This window comes from Lampetra planeri, chromosome 50 (assembly GCF_965212315.1).
Source record: "Lampetra planeri chromosome 50, kcLamPlan1.2.h2, whole genome shotgun sequence".
NCBI classification, from domain to species: domain Eukaryota; kingdom Metazoa; phylum Chordata; class Hyperoartia; order Petromyzontiformes; family Petromyzontidae; genus Lampetra; species Lampetra planeri.
Genome location: NC_136156.1, coordinates 6,713,694 through 6,732,205, shown reverse-complemented (window position 1 = coordinate 6,732,205; position 18,512 = coordinate 6,713,694). Strand labels below are relative to the sequence as shown.

At 49.8% G+C, this 18,512-nt stretch overlaps 1 protein-coding gene across 1 annotated transcript; it reads right to left on the bottom strand.

Moving 5' to 3' along the window:
- Positions 1-8,083: 8,083 nt before the first annotated feature.
- RWDD2B (RWD domain containing 2B) lies at positions 8,084-16,969 on the bottom strand. The gene is made up of 6 exons (XM_078616281.1): positions 16,475-16,969; positions 13,807-14,005; positions 12,856-12,923; positions 10,871-11,040; positions 9,785-9,980; positions 8,084-8,952 (listed from the first exon to the last, which is right to left on the bottom strand). The coding sequence occupies exons 2-6, from the start codon at positions 13,993-13,995 to the stop codon at positions 8,706-8,708; spliced, it is 870 nt and encodes a 289-aa protein (XP_078472407.1). The 5' UTR covers positions 13,996-14,005; positions 16,475-16,969; the 3' UTR covers positions 8,084-8,705.
- Between the last annotated feature and the right edge of the window lie 1,543 nt (positions 16,970-18,512).

The following is an 18,512-nucleotide window of genomic DNA, read 5'->3' as shown; positions in this document are numbered from 1 at the left end:
AGTTGTCCCCGGCTTCGGTGGCGTTTATAAAGGCGGCGTGGTTCTTCATTAACACGCGGCCCGGGTTTCGGGAGGACTCTGTGAAATGTGGAGCCCGCGTGCGCGTTCATTTCCATCTAATTTACATCGCCCTGTTTTTTGTAACGCGTCCCGCCCTCGGCCCTGACGGTGGCTATTATTACTCTTTGGCTTTTTTCGGTAAAGTCACGTAGGTTAAAAGAAAACTACTAAAGTAAATCACGACGTTTCGGAGGCAACACAAGCTTCCGTCTTCAGGTGGAACCGTCACAGCAAAATGACTGTATTAATTTTGCTGTTGCCTCTGAAACGTCGTGATTTAATTTATTTGTTTTCTTTTAACCTAAATGACTTTACCGAACAAAATAAAGAGAATGCATTATTGCAGTCACGAAAACTTCAAATCTAGAATGATGGCAAAATTACTCACCACGTCTCCCTCCCTCTCTCTCAATGTTGTCACTCACCACGTCTCCCTCCCTCTCTCTCAATGTTGTCACTCACCACGTCTCCCTCTCTCTCTCTCAGTGTCATCACTCACCACGTCTCCCTCCCTCTCAATGTTGTCACTCACCACGTCTCTCTCCCTCCCTCTCAATGTTGTTACTCACCACGTCTCCCTCCCTCTCAATATTGTCACTCACCACGTCTCCCTCCCTCTCTCTCAATATTGTCACTCACCACGTCTCTCTCCCTCTCTCTCAATGTCGTCACTCACCACGTCTCCCTCTCTCTCTCTCAATATTGTCACTCACCACGTCTCCCTCTCTCTCTCTCAATATTGTCACTCACCACGTCTCCCTCCCTCTCAATGTTGTCACTCACCACGTCTCCCTCCCTCTCTCTCAATGTTGTCACTCACCACGTCTCCCTCTCTCTCAATGTTGTCACTCACCACGTCTCCCTCTCTCTCTCTCTCAATATTGTCACTCACCACGTCTCTCTCTCTCTCTCAATATTGTCACTCACCACGTCTCCCTCTCTCTCTCTCAATATTGTCACTCACCACGTCTCTCTCTCTCTCAATATTGTCACTCACCACGTCTCCCTCCCTCTCTCTCAATGTTGTCACTCACCACGTCTCCCTCCCTCTCTCTCAATGTTGTCACTCACCACGTCTCCCTCCCTCTCAATGTTGTCACTCACCACGTCTCCCTCCCTCTCTCTCAATATTGTCACTCACCACGTCTCCCTCTCTCTCTCTCAATATTGTCACTCACCACGTCTCCCTCTCTCTCTCTCAATGTTGTTACTCACCACGTCTCCCTCCCTCTCTCTCAATGTTGTCACTCACCACGTCTCCCTCCCTCTCTCTCAATATTGTCACTCACCACGTCTCCCTCTCTCTCTCTCAATATTGTCACTCACCACGTCTCCCTCCCTCTCTCTCAATGTTGTCACTCACCACGTCTCCCTCCCTCTCTCTCAATGTTGTCACTCACCACGTCTCCCTCCCTCTCTCTCAATATTGTCACTCACCACGTCTCCCTCCCTCTCTCTCAATATTGTCACTCACCACGTCTCCCTCCCTCTCTCTCAATGTTGTCACTCACCACGTCTCCCTCCCTCTCTCTCAATGTTGTCACTCACCACGTCTCCCTCCCTCTCTCTCAATATTGTCACTCACCACGTCTCCCTCCCTCTCTCTCAATATTGTCACTCACCACGTCTCCCTCCCTCTCTCTCAATATTGTCACTCACCACGTCTCCCTCCCTCTCTCTCAATATTGTCACTCACCACGTCTCCCTCCCTCTCTCTCAATATTGTCACTCACCACGTCTCCCTCCCTCTCTCTCAATATTGTCACTCACCACGTCTCCCTCCCTCTCTCTCAATATTGTCACTCACCACGTCTCCCTCCCTCTCTCTCAATGTTGTCACTCACCACGTCTCTCTCTCTCTCTCTCAATGTTGTCACTCACCACGTCTCCCTCTCTCTCTCTCAATATTGTCACTCACCACGTCTCCCTCCCTCTCTCTCAATGTTGTCACTCACCACGTCTCTCTCCCTCCCTCTCAATGTTGTCACTCACCACGTCTCCCTCTCTCTCTCTCAATATTGTCACTCACCACGTCTCCCTCTCTCTCTCTCAATATTGTCACTCACCACGTCTCTCTCTCTCTCTCAATGTTGTCACTCACCACGTCTCCCTCTCTCTCTCTCAATATTGTCACTCACCACGTCTCCCTCCCTCTCTCTCAATGTTGTCACTCACCACGTCTCTCTCCCTCCCTCTCAATGTTGTCACTCACCACGTCTCCCTCTCTCTCTCTCTCAATATTATTACTCACCGACTAATCCAGGATGTGCTTTCTTGCCGCCAAGCTTGCCTCGAGTTTTATGACCCTGCCATCAACTAACCCCGATACGTGATCTTAAGAACAGACATATTTTCTTTTTGATTCCAGTTTGACCGTCGTGTTTTGCGGTTACTATAAAACTCACGTACGAAGAAATATTGGGAACATTTAAAATAAAGATATTTGTCCTTACAGTGATTGTATTGATGGGATAAGTAACATTTAAGGCATGAAAGTAAATAAATGATCTTAGATCGCGTTTATGGCATTGGGTTCATCTCTGCACCCCCGATTAGCATGGTTGACTACATACGGTGTGAAAGAAGTTCAACATACATACAGAAATGCAAAATGTACCTGCCTGCATTAAATGCATTTCCTTTGTTGAAAATAAATTTGATTCCGCCTAAATATACGAATGCTTAATGATTATTATTCCGCTTGTTCACCCAGGAAAGCCTCACCGAATCTCATGACTCTCCTTCTCACTCAGGAGGGTCCTGCCAAGTGTTTGCAGTCGGGGTGGGAGAGGGTAGCGGTGATTGCTGCTGCAGCTCCTTACTATTAAAATTCCTTCCCTTTATTACTGCTAACCCTACCTCCACCCTTTGATGCTACTAATCCTACATAATGCACGGGCATAATATCACTTTGAGACCCCACCACACCTCCTACGCATTCCACAAGTAGTGACTAATCCCATATCTGCATTTTCCATAAATATGCTAAATTAATCTGTTGATATGCAAATGCCTTTGTCAAGGCGCCCTTCCTCCCCTAACCCAGCTTAAATATACGCTGCCAAGCTTAATGGTGTTCATTCAGATGCTGTCTTTCCGACAGACCTGTTCTTCACCTGAGGACGGCTGCTTGCGTTGTGGCCGAAACGTCGTGAGAATTGTATTTTATGATGTTTTATTTTTATTATTTTATTATTTCCCTTCTACGTGACTTTACCGAAAGAACCAAGAAGATGTATTTCCCAGTTGAATAATTTGCAAATTTGGACCATGATGCCGGCCACACAATGCCCCTCCCCCGACCACCACCACGTGTTGAGATTCACGCAGTGGGATCTTTAACGTTCACTCTGAAGCGGGCGGCACGTGGCTTCGTCTTCACTTGACGGCGAATACCCACCGGCGCTTATTTTATTCCTTCACGCGATTATCCCTCCCGCAATCTCCGCGCGATGCCGCGGAGAAGTTTGGTGCTTTCCCCGGAAGGCCCCGAGAATCCACGCGTTTCCCTGGTTGGGTTTAGCTCGATGCCGTCAATTAACGTGCCGTTTCCAGCCAGCAGCAGCGGCAGCAGCATTTGTCACTGCAGCGCCAACATGGCAAATATTTAATAACCATTTCAACTTGGTACGCCCCTCCACCCGCATCCTCCGTAGGGGGCGCGAGAAACCACAGACAAGCGGGAAGGCAGCGCCAGCATTCGTCCAAGCTCTGCGATCCTCTACATATTAACACACCTTGTCAACCCATACGGTTGAACCCCGTATTCTTGTATAGGGAAATCGGGTTTTCAGGTCGATACGGTGTACAGCCGTTTCAATACGAGCAAAAAAAAGTGTGTGTCTATTTGTTTGTGTTTCTCCCTGGTGATGGGACTTGTAGGATGAACGTTGAGATGTCTAAGGGGCACTGGGTGACCAATGAGGTCTGAATTGGTCTGTAATAAGGTAGGGGGCACTGATGAGAGTTTGACAGGTACGTATTAAGTACTTGAACTTCTTTCGCACCGGTACGCAGCCAACCGTGCTTTAATCGGAGGTGCGGTTTTATCGGCCAGTTAAATGTCTACAAGTTGTAGGAAACCAGAGAACACATTCTATAGGTCCCGTGTTCTCTCCAAGTCTGGCTCCCCTCCTTAAAGCCTGTAATCCCAAGTGATGCAGATGGGCTGTTACTGATTTTTTTGTTTTGTTAAAAGGGAGCTGTTCTACATTTGCTGCACCACATTCTCCTGGCGAGTCTCCGATTTGCACGGTTGGCTACGTGCGATGCGAAAGAAGTTCAACACACACGCGAGCCAGGGTATATGGCATCTCCTCGACGCTCACGGGAAGGGAGTTTTGTAGCATTTGTGTGATCCACCAACCATCGTTGCCTCTACAAGCGCTGGATTACAGACTGCCACGTGCATAGCCACCACCACCACACGGCTACAGATTGCCACGTGCACAGCCACCACCACCGCCGCCGCCACAGCCGCCCGGCTTGCACCATACAGCCCAAGCGTGATGTTTTGTTTTGCTGCGCTGAGAAATCTTCTCATCAGCTCTCCGCTCACTGCTCGCGCCTTCGGTAGTTGAATCTTAGCGCACCCATTGTAATATTCACCACCATCCACCGAGTGGCAACTTTTTGTCATTCTGAGTGGAAAAGTACCACGATTGAAGCTGAAAGCGTTGCGGGGCAGTGCACACCACGACCACTAAACCAGTTTTCTCCGGTTCCTCCGGGTTTGCCCTCTAAATTTAGAAACGTGCGTATCGAGTATTTGGCTGCTATAAATTTCCACGCGATAAGCCACTTCGGTGAGCTATCCTTTGGGGCCCGGTCGGTTCTGAAAAAAATATCTACATAACTCAGTGGGGCCTTACCTGGTAAAATAAAAAAAAGTTCCATGAGACCTCAATTTAATTCCTGCACAGAACCTCCATATATTCGAGGAACTGTGAAAATGGTAACTCCAAAGTAGCCGTGTGCAGTGGCACACGCTTGTGATGCAGCGTTTGGAGGCAAGAGTTGGTGGATCACCCAGATGATTATACAGGTAGGAACCTCCTGGTTACACCAGCCCACAGGGGATTATTGTGTCCGTCCGTCCGTTGTGGATCCAAAAATGGGAGGGGTGGAGCTGGGTGGAGAGGGGAGGGTGGGGCTGGGTGGAGAGGGGAGGGTGGGGAGGGGCTAGGTGGAGAGGGGAGGGTGGGGAGGGTGGGGAGGGTGGGGCTGGATGGGGGGTGGGTGGGGCTGGGCTGGGTGGGGCTGGGTGGGGGGTGGGGCTGGGTGGGGAGGGGATGGTCACCCCGTGGTACCCTTATAAAACTCAACGTTTAACCTACTTACGACGGCTTGTGCCCGCCCTCACAGTCGGGCATATTTGCGGAATACACCACGCCGCTGTTGACCCTGGCCATTGACCGAGCAACCCAACGTTCCTACCAGCTCCCTCCGCAGGAATGCGTTTTTCGCAACAGGGGGTGATGTTGCTTTGTGTAATCTCAATAAGATAAACTGCAGGTAATTATGATAAACCATATAAAAACATTGTCTCGCAGAAGACGTGTTTTTTAATCTGGTTGTTCAGAATCGCCCAGAGGAGAGAGGGTCACAGGAGACATCTCTGCCCAATGTAAAGCAGTGCGTTCGTCATCATCATCGTCTGGAAGGTAAATATTCACGCTACCCTATTCTCCCAAATTAGAAAACACCCCCCCCCACCCACGGCACGTGAACTATACCGAGCACGCGGAAGGTAACGCCATAAACCTGCGTATTTTAGAGCCTGAATATAATTACTTAATATTTGTTATCGTAAACGCCTGCAAATAAATTAATAAATGTCACCACTTTGGAGGGGGGGGGGGGGTGTGCCCCCCCGTGTCCCCCCCCCCCCGCAAACTCCACCCATGCATGGAACAGCTTTTTAAAAATCAGCAACAGCCTCTGTGCACCACTTGGGATGACAGGCTTCAAAGAGGGGAGCCAGTCTTTGAAAGAACCCGAGACCCATTCCCACACCCGAGACCGATGGGCCCAGTGTCATCACCAGGACGTGCAAACACGTGGCGCGGCAGCTCCTAGGCCTCCCACGTGTTTAGGGGCCGTCCATAAATGACGTCACGCACCTGGAGGGGGTCAGACATTTGTGACGATGTGTGACGAGTGGGGTGGGGGGGGGGTTTGAGAAATGTGACGTCACATGAAAATGCGCAACTTTAAATAAATATAGACAACACGTTCTACTTAAGTAAATACCCTTTTTATTAAATGTTTTCTCCTACAACATCAGAGTGCAGCGCCACATTAAATAGGCACTACAATGACCATAGTTTAAAGCTATTTGAAGCATGTTTTATGTTGTGGGGAGGGGGGGGCAGAGCTTTGTGACGTCATTTTTGAGGGGGGTCTGACTTTTTGTGACGCCGTGTGACGAAGGGAGGGGGGGGGGTCAAAAATGGTCCAAAACCGCGTGACGTCATTTATGGACGGCCCCTTAGCCACTACCCCCTCCACCCATTCTCTTGAACAGCCCCTTCCCGGCATGTTTGTTCATCTCATCCAGTCCAATAACATGTCAACGATGAGCTCTGTCAATGAGGACGCGCACCACGATCCACCACCCGTGACGCCGGAGCGTGTGTTTGTTACAGGAATGGACCGTACGTCGAAAGTGTGATTAAGGAAACATGTAAATAAATCCTCGCACTTTTTGCAAAATAACCCCACACTTTTGGGTGCGTTTCACTTTCTCGAGTGATTTATAATCCGGACAATACGGTTACATATCTCGAAACGGACTTTGGTTGCAGGTATTGGTAAATGTGTTGCGTTTAGCACGTCAGCTTGCGCTCATTACACACTAAGTGCTTGCCACAAATGAACCACGATACCTTGCTGATCCCATTAACGAGCATAAACCATCATCACGCAAACTCCTGGTCATCCTCGCAGCAGCACTGGCTTTTGGCTAGCCATCGAACAAAGACGGTCACCACGTCGCACGTTCATAAGCGCTTCTGCAGCCGTCTGGAGTGCTCTTCCGAAAGTCACTGGAGCTATGCACTTTTAAATCTAGATTGAAAACTCATTTCTTTAGCACTGCTTTTGTGTCCAATTTGTTGTGCTTACCCCGCACGGTTGACTACGTACGGTGTGAATGAAGTTTAATATGCATGCATGCTTGCTGTTGGTTTTGCTTCAGCGTCACGACCGTGCTCCTGTACCGGTCCTCCATAACGCTCCCAACGACATCAGCTGCCGTCAATCCCTGCACCGACTTCACCGGGAGTAGCCCCGAGGCTGGAGATGAGGACACATCGTCCTGGGTGTGACAATGTGATTGACGGTTGGGAACGAGGCAATGAGAGGGGAGGAAACAGTGAGAGGGGACTACGGGGATAAAAGGACACAGCGGAGAAGGGACGAGAGGAGGAGAGAGCCGTGGGTGAAAGAGAAAGCTGTGGATGAAGGAGCTGTGTGTGTTACGGAGAGAGCCGTGGGTGAAGGAGAGAGCTGTAGATGAAGGAGGGAGCTGTGTGTATGTTACGGAGAGAGCCGTGGGTGAAGGAGAGAGCTGTGGATGGAGGGAGCTGTGTGTATGTTACGGAGACAGCCGTGGGTGAATGATAGAGCTGTGGATGAAGAAGCTGTGTGTGTTACGGAGAGAACCGTGGGTGAAGGAGAGAGCTGTGGATGAAGGAGGGAGCTGCGTATGTTAATGCAGAGAGCCGTGGGTGAAGGAGAGAGCTGTGGATGAAGGAGGGAGCTGCGTATGTTAATGCAGAGAGCCGTGGGTGAAGGAGAGAGCTGTGGATGAATAAGGGAGCTGTGAATGTGTTGCGGAGGTGGAGTAAATGAACTGGAACCGTGGCCTGTCTCAGCGTGTTGGTGGGGAGAGTGTCCACTCCACTCCGATGCTCGCAGACTGCCAGGTTAACACGACTTCAACAAGAATTGAACCATCCACCCCAGTGTTCAGTGATAAAATATTTCAAAATATTAAAAGACGTATCAGGTGATTCACGAGGATGTTAGTGTTTCTTTAATGACCGGTTTTGGGACCAGGAGGCATCCGACTCTGTACAGCGATGACGATCATTGAATTAAAAACAGGAAATACACTTTTGAGATTATGGGCAGTTATTTTGAAAAGCGGTGAAAAAACTATTAATCTTTCCCATCTCAAACATGACCAGACAGATGAGTTTTCTATTATCCCTCATACATCAGGGATAATATTAAAGCGTCATTGCTGTACTTAATTTAGTTTTCCTTTGTCATCTGGGTGACCCAGGTCAGTCCAGCAAATGTGTCGAGTTCTCGCCTGGCAAAAACATTGTTCCAACGAAACGTGAATAACACGATTGGATGGGACCAACGATCCGACAATTATTTTCGAAAATCAGCAACAAATTAAGAAGTCGAGGAAGGCGCAGAAGACACACGCACTTAGAGTTATTTGGCTGCCATAGAATTTCCACATGATGATGAACCACTTCATTGAGCTATCATTTGTGATGGGCCGGTCACTTCTATAAAAGAGCGATACCGAACAGCTCAGCGGTGGGCCTTACCCCGTAAAATAAAAAAATAGTTTTAAATAATTTTATAGCTAACGTGGCAACGTTGTACAAAAACAAAACGGGGCGTTATTTCTTCTCAACGCCGAACACTATCGTGAAGGCTTCCCCGCAGCCGTGCCCCTCCAGGAAGCGGCGCAGCTGTCCTAGGTCCATGTGCGTGCCGTGCACGTCGAACGCCTCCTCTCGGAACGGCCGCTCGAAGCGAGGGAGCGGCGGCGACTCTTCCGCAGCGCCGCCCGTGCCCTCGGCGGCAATCGGGGGGAAGTCCTCGCGGTGCCGTATGCCGATCTTCTGCCACTGCAGGCGACGGACCCTGCCGCCGGAAAGAAACGCGCCGACGCGTCAGGGCCGATATAGTGCAAGCTTCCTCTCGCCCGAGTTGAAACCAAATTTTCAACCACCGCTTAGTGGTCACGGGTCACCAATGAATGCACAGAAGCAAAACAGGATCGAGAGGACAAGCACCACTTTGTGGATTTTATAGATTCACTCGACCCCGGCGTAGGAACGTGGAATTTCCATCACTGGTTCTAGATTTGAAGCTTTCGTGACTGCAAGGATTCATACTCTTCGGTTTTTTCGGTAAATTCACTTGATACAGCAATCGTGCTGTGACGGTTCCACCTGAAGACGGAAGTTTGTGTTGCCTCCGAAACGTGGTGATTTTTATTTTACTTTTATTAATTTTAATTTTACCTACGTGACTTTCCATCACTGGCTCGGGGATTTAAACATGCGGCTCCACAAGCCGTGGTCGTGTTAAACCAGGAATCTACGCGTGGGAGCTTTCCATAACTTTCCCCGCACATCTCCCATGCGGGAAACGCCGCCGCTTCGCTGGCCCCGGTGACCCCAAGCCGCAGGCGTGGGGCAAAGGTCGCAACCGGGTACCCGATACCCAGGTACGGGTAGCCGGGTACCCGTTTGCGACCCTGGTGCGGCCGGGTACGGGTACGGGTAGGCCGTGAGTCAATGGTGAGTCACCGTTTGTCACTCATTTCGGGTAGGGTACGGGTAGGGAACGGATACCCGTACCCGGCCGGGTATGGGTACGGGTACCCATTTGCGACCCTGTTGCGGCCGGGTACGGGTACGGGTAAGGAATCAAAACCCGTTTGCGACCTCTGGCGTGGGGGTCGCGTTACCGAGCCCAGTACTCGTCGCAGGCCGTCGCGGGCCCCTCCGCACACACGAGCCCCGGCTTTCCCGGCATGAGGAAACCCGTGAGGTCCAGGTCCCGCGCCCAGGACACCAGGTCTCGTCGCTTGTCCTTGTTGTAGATGTGGTGGCTGTAGATCCACAGGCGTGAGAAGGCAGTCCGGGGCCGGGGACTCTGCCCGCCTGTTGGGAGACGGGCAAGCGCTCTGTCAGCGTCAAACGATGGTCGCCAAGGAGGGCGAAGGCACGGGGGGGCAGCTGCAACGCTGCCGTAAGTGCTGTGAAATTGAAAGTCACAGTTAAAAAAAAAATGCTTGAATGTTTAGGTTTTTAACACCGATTGTATTCCCCCATTTGCTAAGCGTTTAGCGGGGAGTAAAATACCATGAGGGAATTAAACATCCCGCGGCAGAGTCCCGCGGCCTTAGTTGGGAAACAGCTGCAGAGGCGGTCACCGCATCTCGGCAGCCTCGGATACCGTAACCAAAAGTGTGAACTCCGTGTGCTGCGGACAGTTGCTCGCGACGAGTCAAACGACCCGAACGTTCAACCTTCCTGGCCGAGAACGACAAAAACGCATTCGGTCACTGGCGACTCGGCCGAAATGCTAACCCGAGCTCTTTTTTGGGTTAGATCGCGTAAATATATAAATGTGTCGTTAAAACCCGTCAGCCCCCACATTGTGCAAGAGCATCTACGCCTCTATATAAGGAACGAAACAGGTGGACTTCTCCACAAATCTGGCTGTCGCCTGATGAAGCTGGTTGTAATTACTGGCGAAACGTCGTACTCAGATTATAAATGTTGTGGCTTGGCTCTCCAACACGCCGGTGTGCTGTACTAGTGACGAATCAGCACGTTCTGTTTACGTGACAACCCTTACCAGTTGGCTGTGTCGGGCGGTGGCGGGTTTTAATGACACACTTATATATTTACGCGATCTAACCCAAAAAAAAACCTATCAAAGGCTTCCTACCTACGGGGCACTGGAGCTAGCGCTGAGTGTGTGTGCCTGGCACGGACGGGGGGGGGGCGGAGGGGCGCTGCAGTGCCTCGATCCAAAAGGCTCCTACCCGGCACAGGAGCTGGCGCTGCGGGGGCGGCGTGGAGCGGGGGGGCGTTATCGGCGAGCCAGTCCAGCGCCGCCAGCACGCGCAGCGAGCCCGCGGCGTGCTCCCGCAGGAACGCCTGAAGCTCGCCGTTGAGCCTCCCCTGCTCGGCGCGTCCCATCGAGGAGTCGGCTCTGGAGAATGAGAAGGAGGGGACGCCGGCATTTTCCCTGGAGCGTCATTCAGGGGCCGAAGCAAAGCCCCCTAATTCTTAGTTGTTGACGACTGTAGCTACTTTCTAGTCTTTCGCGCTGACGTTCGCACCCCCCCTTACACCACTTGAGGTCGAGCGTGTGGTCGAAGTAGGGCGCAATGTTCCGAGTGGAGGTCACATCGGAGTCGGAGTGTGGTTGGTCAGGATGTGGGTAACAACGATGTCCTCTTAGGTACAAGGGAGAAATGTTTCGTGACTGATCTTTAAATCCCCTCTTGCCATAGTGCGTGGCACAAACTAAAATGGTACTGGCCATGACATATATATAAACAGGCACTCCCCGCCTTTATGACATCACAACGCGTTCCTGGCAAATCCGTCGTAAATCGGATCATCGTAAATGATACCCCATTTTCCCACGGACAGTCCAAACCGTAGAAACATCGCTTGCATTTTTTTCCCTTTTTGTTTGCCAAATTTAACAGGGTTGAAGAGGTAAAAAAAATCCACAAAAACACTCGAGATTGACAAAAGCTCCACACCGAGTCACATCGGAAACCAGACTGCTCGGGGTCACGTCAGTTTCTGCGTCGCAGATCGTTCCACGGCGGTGGCATTATATAAATGTCGCAAAATGTGGACCGTCTTAAATCGGAAGCCACCTGTAAGTGTACGCAGCCAACCGATTACCACGTATGGTGCAAAAGAAGTTCAGCATGCACACAGTACATGCAACATGGCTGTTAGTGAGCGCCTAGTAAGGCCAGGGGGACGTGCGTGTGAGGGAGCGCCTTTGTCTCATCCGTACTGGTGCTGTTGGCAGTCACCTCGGGAAAATCCACGCTGAGATCAGAAATGGAATCGCGCTGGTAGAGCTGCATGCACGGCCAGAGATGCATCAAGGATTCCCAGGATTACTGTGCAGTACGTTGACTCAACACCACCTCCACCACCACCACACAAAGTGAAAGATCCCCTGTTTCGCCTGACCAAACTGTAAATGCTGTTAGGGAGCACCTATGAATGCCGGGATGGAACATGAGGGATGGGTGGCGAGTACCATGCCTGGCCGCTTTTGTCTCCCCAGTGCCGATAGTTATGCATCACACAATGTAATAATTTGAGGCTGAGTCTACCTAGGAGAGGCCCAGGACCGGTTAAAAAAAATCGTCACTGATGTTGGCCTTGAGCGAGAATCGAAATCGGGTCGCAGCACAGGACGCTTGCCAATACACTACCGCTCCCCAAAGACAAAGATCCCCGTATAGCCTTAACAGACTGCTGGGGCAAGTGCTGTTAGCAAACACCCGTGAAGGCCGGCAAGCCACACGAGGGGGTGGGTGGCCAACACCACACCCGGCCGTCTTTGTCTCCCCAGTGGCGATGTTTTACACACCGCACCGGGTACTCATGTAAAGCTGAGTCGACCTAGAGGAGGCCAAGCACCAGTTCAGATCATCCTCACTGGTGTTGCCCCCTGAGCGGGGAATCGAACTTGGGTCGCTGGGTTCATAGCGCGGCGTAGCGCTAACCGTTGCATTACCGCTCCCCACACATCGACCTATATAGACACACACATTTCTACAAAAGTCACACACCCCGCTAATAACGCCTACTTCCATATTCATCATATCTTACGCAACAGAACACAGCCCACAATTTAATGCTGAATGGTGGTGACGTTCCTATGGCACCTGCGCCGAGCATGATGCAAACACTATACCCGGTACGACCATACGCACACATGCATTGGCACACACACACACCACACACGCTTGCACGCATCATCGCCCACCTGACGTATATCTCGGGGGGTTGAGTGGGGTAATGATGAGGGAAATGGCAAACAGCGTCCAGGCCGGCCTGTCACAACGCACGTGCAGCACACGGAGACGGTCAGGCAGGGGCTCGTTAGCCGTCGGCGCAATTGCAGAACCAAAAGCGGCAAAAAGCTGACACGGTGGCGATGATGTTGAACGTGACGATGACAACGACTAGTCAACTCAGGCCAGGATTTGAACGCAGTTGGCCGAGAATCTTTTCAACCGCATGCCGTACATCCTGCGACGCAGAGTTTATAACCGAAAGGGGTGGGTTAGTGCGGGGGGGTAAGGGCAAAACATTTTCTGGATATGTTCCCCGTTATGGTGGATTGAGCTGTTGCTATGGAGACCGGGAGATTGTCAATCGATGTTCGGGTCGCCGGGTTGCTGTTGGCGTGAGTCGTGATCGCTCGCTTGACGGAGCGGCCCCCCGTTGAGGCTGCTGCCATCTTCCACTCCTGGGGTCCCCAGTGGGTCAGCACCGCCACTGTTGGATCGACCAACCCAGCCTTTGCTGATGTACCAATATCATCGCCGCTTCTACAGTATTTAGTCATTTGTGAGGGATACATTCCGGAGATGCTCGTGAACAGCAACTTATATTGGCTCTCCGTTAAAAAAAAGATCGCCCGCTAAAACTTATTTTAATGTATAACCTTAAATAAACACATAAATAAGCTATTAAATACATGAAACCTATCACTCTTTATTTTACCTCTCATCACTTCATCTCATCACTTTCCCGCATCGCATTCTCTCTCATCACCGTATCTCATCACTTTCTCTCGCTCTCTCTCTATAGCCGTGTCGAGAATCCCAGATGCGCTTCCGCCGAGGGCCAACATCGCGGGGAGCAAGCTCGTGAAGAACGAGCGCACGTCCGTAACGTCAGGCCGGATCCTGACGACGCCGTTGAGCCTCACGATGGTCGGGTGTCGCACGGAGAAGCCGACGTATCCCCGCGGGGGCGGCTCGTCGCGATGCTGGACCCAGCGCGCCAGCTCGGCCGGAGGCCCCGGGTCGAGGATCGTCATCTCGCCGGCGTGCGGGAACATGCTCGCCAGCATCTCCAGTTCGGACAGCTGCAGCTCGGCTTCCTCCAGCGTCGACATCGGCAAGGCACTAAAGGCGCGAGGGAAAAAACGTCGGTCGGGGTTGTAAAGCGTCTCGATGTGCAACAGAGTATTAATACGTCGGGCGCATTTGACGAACATTATGAATTTCGATTTAAAGCTTTCGTGACTGCAAGGATTCATCTTCTTGGTTCTTTCGGTAAAGTCACGTAGGATGGAAATAATAAAATGATAAAAATAAAACATAATAAAATAATTCTCATGACGTTTCGGCCACAACGCAAGCAGCCATCCTCAGGTGTAGAACAGGTCTGTCGAGAAGACACCCGAGGACGGCTGCTTGCGTTGTGGCCGAAACGTCGTGAGAATTATTTTATTATGTTTTATTTTTATTATTTTATTATTTCCATTCTACGTGACTTTACCGAAAGAACCAAGAAGATGAACATTATGAAATTGTGCATCCGAGCCAACGGACGTGTGCTTCAGGATACACTAACCCTCTGAACCCTTCGTCCTGCAGCAGCCTATGTTGGAAGCCACCTTGGCCCTTTGGACTCGTTTTTGAACCTCGAGTCTCGGGTCTCCATTGAATCTCCATCGCGCCCTTTCAGATGCGCTTCTGCGGCCGTCTGGAACGCTCTCCCCCTTCCGATCGTAGGAAGCCACTGGAGCTATGCACTGTTAAATCATCCCGATTTAAAACTAATGTTCTTTAGAACTGCTTGTTGTGTTTAGTTTGTTGTCCTTCCCCCCGCATCTCCGATTAGCATGGTTGGCTACGTGCAGTGCGAAGGAAGTTCAGCACACATGCATATTCAGGAATGCAATTGGTATGGATGACAATAATTTCCGTGAGAAGTGAAATTATCTGTTGAACTAATTCTCCGTAAATAGTTTGACACGTAGGCTTTCGCGACCAATATCATCCATAATACGTTTTTTTCGGGTTAGATCTCGTAAATATAAATGTGTCGTTAAACCCATCACCACCCGACACAGCCAACTAGTAAGGATTGTCACGCAAACAAAACGTGGCCAATTCGTCACTAGTACAGCACACCGGTGTGTTGGAGAGAAATTTCACAACATTGTAAATGACAAACCTTACTAATTGGCTGTGTCGGGTGGTGGCGGGTTTAACGACATTTATATTTACGCGATATAAACCCAAAAAAACCTCTATTATAATCTCTGTAAATAATTATACAGGAGCCTCATGATACAGACACGGCTCACGTTCGAAAAACGCTGTGGCACTAGCCTTTGTACATCACAACAAATTGGATTTATAATATGGGCATCTGAAAATCCAGCTCCCAAATTCAGCCCAAAGATAGCTGTTGCATGTCCTTCACTGATGATGTGTGGTGTGTCACTGCGTCACATCGTGTGCCAGTGATGCTGTCACTACGGTACCGTAGTGTCAGAGTCACAGTGTCAAATGTGTCGCTCTGTGTACAACTGACGTCGTCACAATGTCGCTCTGCATGGCAGCGACAACGCATCTGTGGTTGTCACTGCATGCCAAGGTGTCACCATGTATCTCTCACCGTCACCGTGTAACTGCATTGCAGAGACGCGCTGCGTTACTACACGAGACTGTATCTGTCACGGTGTGGGTTGCTGTCAATCTGTGTCGAGATTGAAGACTCGTCTCTTCAGACCGACTTTTCGTGTCGGAGTTTGTCGACTTTCCTCCCCACCTCCGATCAGCATGGTTGGCTACGTACGGTGCGGAAGAAGTTCAACATACAACCACATACATCTGTCACTGTGTCCACTGTGCCACTATATGGCAGTGTCTATATGACTCTGTATCTCTCACTGTGTCACTATATGGCAGTGTCTATATGACTCTGTCTCTCACTGTGTCACTATATGGCAGTGTCTATATGACTCTGTATCTCTCACCATAAATGACGTCACGCGATTTTGGACGATTTTGGACCCCCCCCCCCATCGTCACACGGCGTCACAAAAAGTCAGACCCCTCCCCCCTCAAATATGACGTCACAAAGCTCTGCCCCCCCCCCCAAAAAAAAAACGTGCTTCAAATCGCTTTAAACTATTGTCATTGTCGTGCGTATTTAATGTGCCGCTGCACTCTGATGTTGTAGGAGAAAACATTTATTAAAAGTATATTTAATTAAGTAGAACGTGTTGTCTATATTTTTTAAAGTTGCGCATTTTGATGTGACGTCGCATTTCTCAACCACCCCCCCTCGTCACAAATGTCTGACCCCCCCCCCCTAGGTACGTGACGTCATTTATGGACGGCCCCTAATACCCAAATTCGATTCCCGATCAAATGTTTGATCTCGCTCCTGGCTGCTCATTCCTCGTCCACGAGGTAGACTCAGACTTGGGTTGTTGATGCGTTTAAAGCATCAGCACCGGGGGAGACAAAGGCGGTTGGGTGTGGTGCTGACCTTAATCTGCGCTAATTGCGAATAACACTCGCCCCAACAGCCTGTTAACATCCATACGGGGAACACGTGTGTGTGTGTGTTGGTACCGTATGCTCTGGCTTAGGAGACGATCAAACGCGTTCCTGTTTTGCCCAATCAACTGTTTACAGATGTCTGGACGTGCCGGATTGCAGGCGGGCAGGGCAATCTCCACCTCTTCGCGAATCTGCCCCTCCGCGAGATATACTGCGTGCAATTAGAGTCTCCGCTGCGACCCGACGTGATCGTGTCGTGTAAACCGGATTCTAAGTATTCTTTGGGTCTTACGGTAGGTAAAGTCACGAAGATGGTTTTTAAAAAAATGATAGAGTAAACAAAAAAACTACGACGTTTCGATCGCAAACACAAGCGACCGTATTTAGGTGGATAAAAAGAAAGAGGGGGGAAGCCACTCAAGGCAAGCTGTTCTTAACCTATCGAAAGACCCAATGAATATTAATTATTGCAGTCACGAAAGCTTTAAGTCAAGATTTAGAGTCGGGTTCTTGTACTCTGGAGAATACGGTAATGGAGTGAGCACGTGGCGCCCACTGCTTGCAAGGCGGAACTCGCGCTGATTGGCTAACGCCGCTGCGTTAGCTCCTTTACAAAAATGGCTGAAGAGAAAAAATTATATGACGTCATCGTACATAGACAACTACAACGTCAACACCCCTTACAAAGATGGCTGAAGAGAAAAAAAAATATGACGTCATCGTACATAGGCAACTACAACGCCAACACCCCTTACAAAGATGGCTGAAGAGAAAAAGTCGATGACGTCATCGTACATAGACAAATACAACGCCTAATACCCCTTACAAAGATAGCTGAAGAGAAAAGTATATGACGTCATCGTACATAGGCAACTACAACGCCAACACCCCTTACAAAAATGGCTGAAAAGAAAAAGTATATGACGTCATCGTACATAGACAACAACGCTCATACCCCTCACAAAGATGGCTGAAGGGAAAACAAAAAGTCTATGGCCTGATCGTAGATATACATCTACAACGCCAATAACCCTTTCGAAGATCGCCGAAGATAGGAAAAAAGTTTATGACGTAATTATACATAGACAACAACGCCTTATACCCCCTTACAAAGATGGCTGAAAGAACACCGGTGTTGTGACGTCACCGTATATCGACACCCTTCACGCCCCCTTTAAAGCGGCGGTTAGCACGACCGATATCCATAATAGAGGCTGGTTTTTTGGGGGTTAGATCGCGTAAATATGTTTCGTTAACCCACCACCACCAATTAGCAAGATTTATCACTTAAACAAAACGTACGAATTAGTTACTACTTCAGCACACCGCTGTGTTGGAGAGTAAATCCACAGCATTAACTCTTCGACTACAACGTTTCGCTGGTGCTTTGGGGCCGTCCATAAATGACGTCACGCGATTTTGGACGATTTTTGACCCCCCCCGTCGTCACAGGGCGTCACAAAAAGTCAGACCCCCCCCTCAAATATGACGTCACAAAGCTTTGCCCCCCCCACCGCCAAATAAAAAATGCTTCAAATCGCTTTAAACTATTGTCATTGTAGTGCGTATTTAATGTGGCGCTGCACTCTGATGTTGTAGGAGAAAACATTTACTAAAAAGTCTATTTAATTAAGTGGAACGTGTTGTCAATATTTATTTAAAGTTGCGCATTTTGATGTGACGTCACATTTCCCTCCCCCCCTCGTCACACATCGTCACAAATGTCTGCCCCCCTCCCCCCTAGGTGTGTGACGTCATTTATGAACGACCTCTTTACAACAACCAGCTTCATCAGGCGATTTCCCAGAATTGTGGCTAAGACTTCCCGACTCCGTTCAGAGTATTCCTTATATCGACCACACACTGATGCAATTGTACACTTCTCCGAAGGCTTTTGTGATTTCATGGGAAGTGTAAAAAAATAACAAGTCCACTTAATTTAGTGTTAATACGTAGTGATAGATCGACAGATACGTGACGTCATTGTCTCTTTGTTTACCAACATGACCGACGCAGTCGCGGTATGACGTCACGTCTCTGATCAAACCGCACAAAGATGGGCGGGGCGAGGCGGGGTGGTCGTCCGTCGTCGTCGTCGCCCCCAACCAAT

Bases quoted from the DNA above. Each gene is read 5' to 3' on its own strand.
- RWDD2B (XM_078616281.1), bottom strand. From the start codon at position 13,995: ATGTCGACGCTGGAGGAAGCCGAGCTGCAGCTGTCCGAACTGGAGATG. The intron at 12,924-13,806 runs GTGAGGCTCAAC...GCGTTGTGACAG, and splicing joins CCGTGCGACACCCGACCATC to GCCGGCCTGGACGCTGTTTG. The intron at 9,981-10,870 runs GTAGGAGCCTTT...GTCTCCCAACAG, and splicing joins AGCGCCAGCTCCTGTGCCGG to GCGGGCAGAGTCCCCGGCCC.